The sequence below is a fragment of the Phyllostomus hastatus genome, unplaced genomic scaffold (assembly GCF_019186645.2).
Source record: "Phyllostomus hastatus isolate PE091 unplaced genomic scaffold, TTU_PhHast_1.1 phas_contig_86, whole genome shotgun sequence".
NCBI lineage: Eukaryota > Metazoa > Chordata > Mammalia > Chiroptera > Phyllostomidae > Phyllostomus > Phyllostomus hastatus.
In genome coordinates this window covers 35,194,009-35,204,781 of record NW_025333977.1, presented here as the reverse complement: position 1 = coordinate 35,204,781, position 10,773 = coordinate 35,194,009, and the positions used below count along the sequence as shown (strand labels likewise).

Here is a 10,773-nt window from a genome sequence, read left to right as displayed (position 1 = left end):
GCTTTAAAGTGCCAAGGACTAGACCACACTTCAGACCAATTAAACTAGAATCTGTTGGGCAGGGGCTTTGGTATTGGTATCTTAAAAAAATTTTTTTTCACATAAAGCCACGGGTTTTTTAGTTATTTTTCACAGGATTAATTGCTTTGGCCAGATGCCTGGGTATATGGGCATGGACCCAGCTTCCTCTGTGAGCTTTGGTTATTCCCTTCTTCTGTTGAAGCTAATTCACCATATGGTATTGGGTATGCCATGTCACCTCTTGGGGTATCCTTTTCATCATCTGTCAAGTAAGGGTGTTGTCAAAGGGATCTATACAGTCCCTTTCAAGTCTTCAATTCAGAAACAGTCTGGGTGTAGCGTAGGTTGAAATGGGGGGACTGAATGGAGAGGATAGAAACTGCCACACATTGCACAACCACTGATCTGTGCAGGCATTTTCGTGCATTCCCGATAGCCTGCTCCTACAGTGGAGCCAATGAAATCTCATCTTTAGATGCTACTCTTGACATTTCGAGCAAATGTATCTAAACTTTTTTGATTAGCGAGAGAATAGATAGCAGGTGTCAGAAATTGTACAGCCGGTGCCTGGTGCATAAGAAGCCAAAAACTCTCAGAGAGTGTGATGGGGAATGAAAACCGCCACTTACATTCTTTGATTTGCAGACCCTAAAGCAAGGCAGCATATGTTCAAGCCCATTATGTGCAAGGAGATATTTGTTTCATATGTTCAACTGTTTTGAGATGCAAACAAAATAGAACAGAAAGATTCATAAGCCTTCCTCCCACGCTAACCAGTTGTCTACACAGCACGGTTCCGGGCCTCCAGGGCTGTCAGCAGCCAGCCCTTGACGGACCTGCATTAGGAGGCTCAGAGTTTCCTCCATGTGGTCTGGAAAAGCAGACATGAAGAAAGCTGACCTTTCATCCTTGCATAATCTGGATGTTGCCATTGCAGGGAAATCCGCTTTGGGAGCCAATGCTAACTCCTACCCCTTGCTTTTCGGGAAGCAGCATGATAAAGTAATCATAACTAATGTTTGCCCAGGGCTGGACAGTTAACAAAGTACTTTCTAACCCTCCTTTACTCTGAAGCAGCCCTAGTGGGAAGTCATTATTATCACCGATGGATAAAGAAATTGAAATCTTACATGACCTCCCCAAGATGGGTCAGATAAATGAAGTCAAAGCTAGGATTTGAACCTAGTTCTTCTGACCCAGGACCCAGCACTCTCGCCCTCACCCTCCCCATCTGCCCCCGCACTCCCCCTACCCCAGGCAGCACTGACCAAGAGCTCCCTCCCGTACTGACATTGGTACATTCCTCCCTTGAAAGTGGGGCTGCCTGGGCCCTGAAAGTGAGAGTTTCAAGACTCAGCTTTCCTACAAATCCACAGAGTACTTGGACTCATGCCCATTGCCTTCTCTCTGCCTCTCAGGCCCTTCCTCCAACAGAGTGCTTTAAAAAATATTGACCCTGGCAATTGGATTAAAACATTTTGTTTCTTTAGTTGCATCTCACATGTTGCTATTGTAGAGGACTCGGAAAAAATTTAAATAACTTTATTGTTTTCTTTTTATTGAAAAAATAGTGCAGGTCCTTCTAAACAGATTTTAATATTTTGTATACACAAAAATAAACTTAAAAATATTCATATTCCCCTTTCGGTGATAACCATTGTTAACACCCTACTGATATCTCTCTAGGTACTTTTGTACTTACCTATTAACTTTTATGTAAATACTATATGAGAAACTAGATAATATATATGTATATATATACATATATATAGCTATCTTGTGTTTACACACTCAAAAATTCATGTATATGTATCTGTATACTTGGTACAGAAGGTTGAGGACAGCTTCCTGATTAGCAAAGATGTAACTATTAATCCTAAAATGCTCATATCATTTCCCAGCATTGACTTTTTTGGTTATGTAAGACTGTGCCCCCCCCTTTCATTCACTCATTCATTCATTCATCCATCGACTTAGTCATTAAGTCATCATCTATGTCAGGCTGTACCATATATAGTTATATATACAAAATCTTGAATGGTGATGTGAGTCCTATAATTAGAAATTATACTCCCCATTTCACATATGAGGAAACTGGAGCTCAGAGAGACTAGTTACCCAAGATTTCATGGCCTGTAAGTAGTAGAATTGGGATTTGAACCCGAATACATCTAATTTCAGGGGCTGTGTCTCTAAAGCAGTGTAGTTTGATACATGCTCTAGTGGAAGCATATACTACCAAGAGCTATAGAGTGAAAGATACTCCATAGCCTGGGAAGCTTTGAGCTCAATGGTGGGACAAATAAGACAATCAAGTGAGGAATGATTGGCATGTGCAATGGGACACAGGCATGGATGGGCATGGCATGCTGCCAGAATGACATGCCAGAGCATGGCTGGCACCAAGATGACGCTAGTCAGGCAGATGAGCACTAGATCAAAAAGGGCTCATCAGCCATCCGGGGAGCAAATGTTTTACCCTATAGGTACAGTGGAGCAGCATGGTCACATCTGTGTTTTAGAAAATCAACTTTGGTGGAAGATTGGTGAATGGTAATAAGTGGGGGCAGGGAAATCACTGAGGTTGCAGTAGCACTAGTCCACAGTAGAACATTTAAATTAATTGACCATGGATGGCAGAATACATAGGACTTACAGGAGAAGTTGATGAGCCAGGTTTGTGATGTTTGAGTTCAAGGTTCTTAGGTCTTGCTGCAAGAGAAAGGAGGTCAGTCTGTTAGATCCCTGGTGTGGTGTGCATTGACCATTAGGGCTTTGACCAGCCTTGGATGTTCTGTCTCTTTATTGCATCAGCCACTTTAGGTGTGTTCTGTACATTTTACTGAGTTTTCCTCATCCCTTATGCAACTCTTGTAATAGTCCATTGTCTTTGATTCCTACAACTAGAGACAAATGATAGGATTTTGATCCTTTTATAAGAACATACACCAAGAGAGAAAAAAAAACTTGCTTTACTCTTTTTTTTTAAAAAAAAAGGATTTTATTTATTTATTTTTAGAGAAGGAGGAATGGAGGGAGAAAGAAAGGGAGAGAAACATTTATCTGTTGTCTTTCATGCACGCCCCAACCAGGGGCTGAACCTGAAAACTGGCCATGTGTCCTGACCAGGAATCAAACTAGCCACCTTTCACTTTGCAGGCTGATGCCCAACCAACTCAGCCACACAGGTCAGGGCTACTTAATCTTTATTAATTAAAAATGATTAAATTTAAAAAAGAAAAAAACTCATATGCCCTCTGCTGGGTAAGACAGTAGTGAAGGCCTGTGAAAGATGGCGCTGGTGGCCGGTGGCCATGAGCTAAGCTGTCCTGGAATCGACACTGTGCCTGGGAGCTCAGAAGAAGAGCCACAGTTGTGTCTGTCCCCTTCTTCCGTGACCCATGGGCATCTTTCAGGGCAAAGGGGTCCATCTAAACTATTTGAGGCAAAAGGAAATCAAAAACAAAACTGAAACTGCTCACAAATAAATCCTACATTTTGGGAGAATGGATAATTCCTTCACTTAGATTTTTCTTTCTATTACTAATACTGTTAGATTTGACAAGCAGAGAAGAATCAGGAAAAATGACAGGGGCTTTGCTGACACTTCCAACTTTTTCATCAAGACAAAATGTTTTGTGTCTCAGGGAAGTCCTGGCAAAGACTGGTGGCTCAGGGGGCCTGTGTGGAGTTGGTGGCCAAGTTCATCTTCATTATTAAGTTATATTTTCTAGTCAAGACATGATTAGAATGAAAGAAGGTGCTATTAATGATTATACCAGATCAATGGAATCCCAGATCACCAGGGATGTCCCAGGTGAGTCAGACAGCCTAGTCACATTATTTCAAAAGAATTTTCCAAGATGATAAAAATACTCTAGGTCTGTGCCATCCAATGTGCAACTGTTAGCCACATGTGGCTACTGAGAATTTGAGATGTGGCTAATGAAACAGAGATGAATGTGTAGCTGCCTTTCATTTTTGTTCATCTAAATTTAGGTTTAAATAGTTCCATGTGTCTACTGGCTGGTGTATTAGACAGTAGAGCTCTTCAGTCCTATGATTCCTATGAAAAGACCAGAACCCTGCACGGCAGCAGCTAAGTCCCCAGACAGGGGATGTGCTGAGAGAGGCCCTCAATAAGAATTCTCTGGACAACTAAAAACTCCGTCATCATAAGTCACTATGATATGTCTCCTCAGTGGCAGGAATTCAGACCAGTTCTCAGAAACTTCCAGGAACTTCGAGAAACACAAATTTTGCCTGGGGACAGCCAAGAGCCCAGCGACATTTTCCATCAAATGTTTAAGCCTAAGCCCTGGCCCTGAGTGCTATGGCACGTGGCACTGGGACCAGCAGTTGCAAAGATTCTTTGCCGCCTGTTCCCAGGGCTTTCCTGGCAGTGTTCTAAAAGCCAGCAAAGTTTCTGTCTGGTCAGAAAATACCTCTCTTGTTGAAAAAATTTTTTTTGCATACCTTGATTAATTTTGTTAACTTTGTTTAAGGTACTACAGTTCCCACCATTGAGTATAAATCTCATCCCAATATTACTATGTTACTATTACTTACTTTTTAGAAAATGGAAGAATTTATGAGTCTTAAATGAAGCTGAGTTGAAGAAATGATAACTTTCACCTAATTATGAAATTTACATTTTTTAATAGAAAAATGATATGTGTCAGAGTCCCAAATGTGGTACTTGCTAGGAAACTTTAACACTATAATCAAATCTTGAAAAGATCACAACGGTAAGAAACCTTAGGAATCACGGAGTTACCACCTTCCTGGGTTTTAGACCGGGCATGCGTGGCCTATGGGGGAAAAGTAGTGACAGAAGGTCGGTGACAGACACAGGCTGAGAACTTGGTCTCCAGGCTGCTGATTCAGTTAAATGGTGAGGTACCTGTGTCCATGAGTGTGAGCAGATCCATTTGTGTCTTTCAGGTGGCTCCCTCTTTATCATGCTCTGTGCTTCTCCTTGTGGAAGGCTTTGGCCCACACTGTGGAACTTAACAACATGTTTGGCCAGATCCAGTCACCTGGCTATCCAGACTCCTACCCGAGTGACTCAAAAGTGACTTGGAATATCACTGTCCCAGAAGGATTTCGGATCAAGCTTTACTTCATGCACTTCAACTTGGAATCCTCCTACCTTTGTGAATATGACTATGTGAAGGTAAGACCCCCGAGGTTTCCTAACTGGACCAGGATGTCTACTGGAGAATCTGCTGGGAGTTAGGGAAGCCTAGGTGAATTAGATGATGCTGCGTTTACCCTCCCTTGTGGAGCCCAGTGAGGGAGATACACAAGGTTACACATGGTGAATGAAGGTGTGGATGGCAAGCTAGGTACAGGATGAATGTATAAACCTAGAAAGGACCACAAGGGAAACTGAGGCTGGAAAAGTGTAACTCAGCCAAACACAGCTTCCCCTTTTTTTTCTGTCCTCAAAGTCTTTAATGTTTTCACTAGCCTCTGCTCCAAGGACACCTTTAATTAAAAAAAAATCAGAAAAGGGCAGATACCCCAGAGTAAACATTAATCAGACTGAAATGCATCCATGATTATGCCCAAATGTGAGGCCTCAGAAAGCATTGCCCAGTTCCCTAAATAATGATCAAGTGTTTGGGAAGTGTAGGGTATGTAGTGGTAGACGGTCGGAGGTGAGATTGGAAGGTTGGATTGGGGAGAGATTCTGAAGGGCCTTGAATGTGATGCTTAGGAGTTTGTATTTTATCAGCAAAGGGTATAGGCAAGGGTGGAAGGTCACTATCAGAGGTGAAGTTAGTAAAAAACATGGAAGAGGGTTGTGTTGATTATTTGTGTTGATTATTTGTGTTGATTATTTGTTGTATTGTGTTGATTATTTTCTGGCAGAAAATAATCAACACAATAGTCCCTGGGATTTAGAGAAAATCCAGAAATAAGGTCCTAGGTGGGAAACTGTTCTTTAAAAGTGGTGCTGAGAAAGGTTGGAGTTCTTTTTTTTTTTCGAATAAAAAATATGGTTTGAGTACGTTTGGGAGATCAAATTTATTAAGGTTGTATCTGATTCATAAAAATGAGCACCTACTTTCTATACTTTCTCTGACTTCCTGGAAGAAGTGCTCACCAAACCACACCAGAGTTGACTTTGCATATTGTTATCATTGTCTCATTCTTCCACATCCAGAAATCTAGCAAGAGTTACCCTTGTATTAACCAGGATGTTTGATCAACAACAAAGTAGAGATTTTGCAAGGTGCTTTTACATTTACAATCTTATTCAACCTCTAAAATGATCTTATGAGATGGGTACTACTATCTCATTTAACAGGCCAAGAAACAAACCCATGAAGGTGAAGCAACTCACCTAAGGTTGTAGGGCTAGAAAGTGGTGAATTGCGGTCTAAACCCATGTCTTGTGACTGTCAATCCCATGCTTCATTGGCTCTACAAGCTGTGCTCCCCTGAGCCCCAGGATACTACAGGGCTTTACAGGGGCCACTAGGGGCAAGGCAGGCCTGCTAAGCAGGGCTGTGAATGCCTACCCTGCTTAATAAGCTCATTTTAATTGCTGGATGTTAATTATTATTTATGTTGGGTCTGCATCAAAAATCTCACTTCAAATGAGGTTTCTGTGACTTCAAAAACTTCCAAAATTGGTACTCCATGGCAAAGTTTCTCAATTTCAGTGCTATGGACATTTTGAGCCAGATAATTCTTTGCTGAGGAAAGCTGTTTTGAGAATTATAGGGTTTTTAACATTATTCTTGGCTTCTACTCACAAGATGCCCATAGCACTTTCCCTTCCAGTTCTAACAACCAAAACTGTCTCCAAATATTGCCAGTGTTCCAGAGAGACAAAATCTCCCCATCTGAGAGTTTCTGCTCTGTGGGATGCTGCCCCTCTTCAAATGTTCTGTGCTAGGGACTGTGAGAATTTGGAGGTACAAAAGATCTGGTCCCTTACAAAGAGAGATGAGCCCAGAAAAAATAGCCATTGGACAAGAGGGAAAAGAATGATGACAATAAAAGACTGAAAAGTGGAGCCAACCTCTTGTGTCACAAGGACAAGGCAGGAGCACTTCTCCAAGTCAGGGTTCGTCATCCCAAATTCAAATTTCTGACAAACAAGTCACTTACGTCTTTCAGGAAATAATCTAGCCTCTGCCAGAACCAAACTCCAAGAGAAGAAAGATTATAGCTGGGGGGCACTAGGTTGGCAGAATCCCCCAGCCCATTTCCCCAACTAAAGTTGGTCATAAAACCAAGACATTCTTAAATATTTGGGTTGGAAAGTAGGCTTAACCAGCAGGAAAATGACCAAACATTGGTTTAATAAGATAGTACATTCCACAGATTTAGACAAGGCCAGATGTGAACTTTCTAACTGCTTCCCCTCCCCCTACTTTCAAACATGTCAACCATCTAGAAACTGTGTCAGTGAAAACATTTGCTTTTACTGGTAGCTGCAGCCTCATGACCATGAAAATTACAGATTTTTTTTCTTTAACTGTAACAATGGCTTATTTTTGTTATTCCTCCCTCTCCACCCCTAGAACTATCATTTCATTTGCACTGAGAAATCATTTCTCACAGGTTTTCTTCTTATTCAGACAGATGCCGGGTTTGACTTTGTTAGGTCGCCTTTATCAAGATGATAAATACACAGTAGAGGATTTAACTTATTCCTTTGCCCCAAATAAATGCAGCCTCCTGGCAAAGCAGATTAAGGAGCTGACATCAGCTGCATTTGGTAGTGGAAAAAATGACAAGGTACTTTTCAAGGGCAACAACAGAACCTGAAGAACTTTTCTGACACTGAATTAAGGACACTGGAATATATTTCTACCCAAAGCTTGGCCTTTCTGACTGGAGACTATTTTTGAAATTGATTGATGGTTTCTAACCACAGAGGTGAAACACCTTCATGAAAGCCCAAGGAGATGGAACTAGATCTTCTGGACAGGGAGCATGGTCTTGGGTTTTTGCCTGGGTTTCAGAAAATGCCTGGTTTAGTCGCATGTCTGCCATTAATTCCCCAATGATTGGGAGTGGGCAAGAAAATCTTGTAGCACTTTCTCTGCTCCAAAATTAGACTTGTAACCAAAAGAGCCACCAGCAATGCAAAGACTGAGTTGCCTATCTAAAGTGCCCTACGTCCTTGTCTCTCTGATCCTGATACATTTTTCCAAAATCTTTGGAGGAAGGGATTAACATACTGGGCTGGGAGGGCAAGATGCATTTCTCTGCTTGTGCTTGCCCAGCTGACTGCCTTCTAGATGCCATCCCAGCATCAGCATTGGCCTCCCTACAGGGGCTGCAGCAACCATGGGGCCTGAGAGGGCCTTCCTTTGCAGGACACTGTGCTCTGGCCAGTTGACAAGTGGAGCTCACATGGAGGTGGGCCCTGTGTCCTTGGCCACACATGCCCCATGCTCAGCAGAGTCCCCTTCCTAGAGTCGAGAACTCACAGAATGGCAAACTGCTGGGGCCCTCTGGAGACTCCTCTAGTCCCACGTTGCTGCTTGTTATTGTTGTTTTTCAAATATTATCTCCCCAGGGGCTCTGAAGCTCACTCTGCTCACTCATGCTCCTGGTCACCCTGAGGGTCACACCTTTCAGGAATTACAGCTTGACTGTTGCTTAAGTTCCCGTTGGACAGAAAAGGAGACAAGGTCATTTTCAGGAACAAGACTAGCACTCTGGCTTCTGGACTGCCAAACCCAGAGCCTTCCACATACAGTTGAAACTTGCTCATTTTTTCTGATGTCCCCCCACACTTCACCCCCAGAATATGTATCTTTCCTGCTACAAATGAGAGGGAAGCTCTTCCCTTTTCCCAACTGCATTACATGTGAGAATGCTACAGCATGCCTGGGTGAGTCAACACTTCTCTCCAAATTCTGGTTTTTCATCTGTTCCATGAGGGGGGGAGAGATGGGATGATTCTTAAAGTCCCTTGAATTCCAGAATTCTAATCCCAGTCCTCCTTGCCAGAACTTTCCAGATGACCCCACCAAACTCTCATTCTCCTAGTTAGGGTAATGCCAGAAACTAGCAATAGTATGTTACGACAGCCACTTTCCAGAGTCCCGTGACTGTAAGCCCTCCACTAAGAGCCTGCAGTCTGCTGGGGGCGCTTTAGTGACAGGCTATTTAAAGAAAATATGTAAACACATTATGCCACTGCTGTCCTTTTCCAGGCAGTTTCAGATATCACTGATTTGATGGGATAATATCCCCTGTTTTGAGGCTCATTCTGTGACTTGATTCACTTGGCAGCTTTAAAGTGGGTTTAAAGAATGCTCTAGTTCACAGGAACCTAGCCCAGCCCAAGCCCACGGACTGCCCTTCCCACCTTGGCCCATCTGGGTACAGATGACCACACCGCTGACATGCACAGCAGTAGCTTAGAGAAGAGCAGGACCCCAAGGCTGTGGCCCAGATGCTCTCATTTTATGAAACTTCCTCTCTCTGATTTCCCTGATTTCCCTCAGTCCTTGGTCTTTAAGGTGCTTGCACATCTGCATAACAGCTTCTGATTCCTTAGAATATGTCTGCAGTGTGTTGGTTCCTGTAGTGCACAGATGAAGCATACAAATCATAGCTGGTTAACGCTGCAGGCGAGGGGCAGAGCACAAATGCTGGCCAGGGAGTCAGTAGGCCTGCATTCTTGTGGCCGTTCTCTACTAAGTACGTAAACCGTGGGCAGGTGACTACTTCTAGAGAGGACTCTGTTTCCTCCTCTCTCAAACACAGGGAGTTGAACAAGATGGTCTCTAAGGCCAGTCTAGCCCTGATATATATGCTTCTAAGACAACAAAAATCATAGTTCCACTCTATCATCATTATGATCAAAACCTAGAGAAGCACATCGCATTGGCCAAGGTCACACTGGCACCAAAATTGGTATCTCAAGATTCTCAGTCTTTTTCTTTAAAAATTAAATGACAGTGGAGTCCCATTTTGTGGATACTTAGGTTTTTTAAGTGTAATGTAATATAAGAATAATGGAAAGCAAATATTGTCTATAGTCAAATTTACTCAATCTCTTAAATATAGTAGGACACTAACTTTTAATACGCCCAGAAGGGACTTCTCAGAAATGTGACAAATTACAGTTCCTTTGGTTGAGCATCAAATGAAGTGGTCTACTTGTGCTTAGACAGGAGCCCTGGAGCTGTAGTTGCTGAAGCATGTTTTTAGAATCCAGAACCACCGAGGGACAGCATATGCATACATCCTACTACCAAGTTTACTCCATGACATCTGTTCACTGGAAAGGGAGACAATAAACACCTGCATTCTGTTTTTATTCTCTTCTCTCTTTTACTCACTGAGTTCATATAGCTCAGGTGGCATCTGTTAAATGCTCATGATGTAACACCACTGTCTTCTGTTATCTCTGTATCTTCAGTGTATTCAACATTTCTTCTATTCTTTCCACTGTCAGCACCATAGTTGCAATTATTATTCGTCTCACCCAGTCTGTTGCAATAGACTCCTAAATGTCTACCAATGATCAGTCTTTCCCCAACCAGTCCACCCTCTATATGTGTCCAAAGGAAAACTATTGCTTTGACTGTGCCACTCTCAAAATCTTTCCCTGTCTCCACACCATCAATGCAGTGAAGTACAAGGATGCTATTTAAAACCTACCATAAACTGGACACTGCACCAAAGACAGGGCCCATGAAGATGCAAACTAATACCTGTCCTCAAGGAATTCACACTGTTGTAGTGTTTTATAAGACACATACATAATTA

At 42.5% G+C, this 10,773-nt stretch overlaps 1 protein-coding gene across 3 annotated transcripts in view; it reads left to right on the top strand.

The window, feature by feature from the left end:
• MASP1 (MBL associated serine protease 1) overlaps positions 1–10,773 on the top strand; it is a 62,359-nt gene that overhangs the window by 2,349 nt on the left and 49,237 nt on the right. For all 3 annotated transcript variants that reach the window (XR_006787127.1, XM_045850864.1, XM_045850862.1), the window contains exon 2: positions 4,966–5,197. Coding sequence is in view for 2 of the 3 variants with exons in the window: in XM_045850864.1 (XP_045706820.1) it covers positions 4,966–5,197 (232 nt within the window). In the remaining variant the exon portion in view is untranslated. The remainder of the gene's footprint in view (positions 1–4,965; positions 5,198–10,773) is intronic.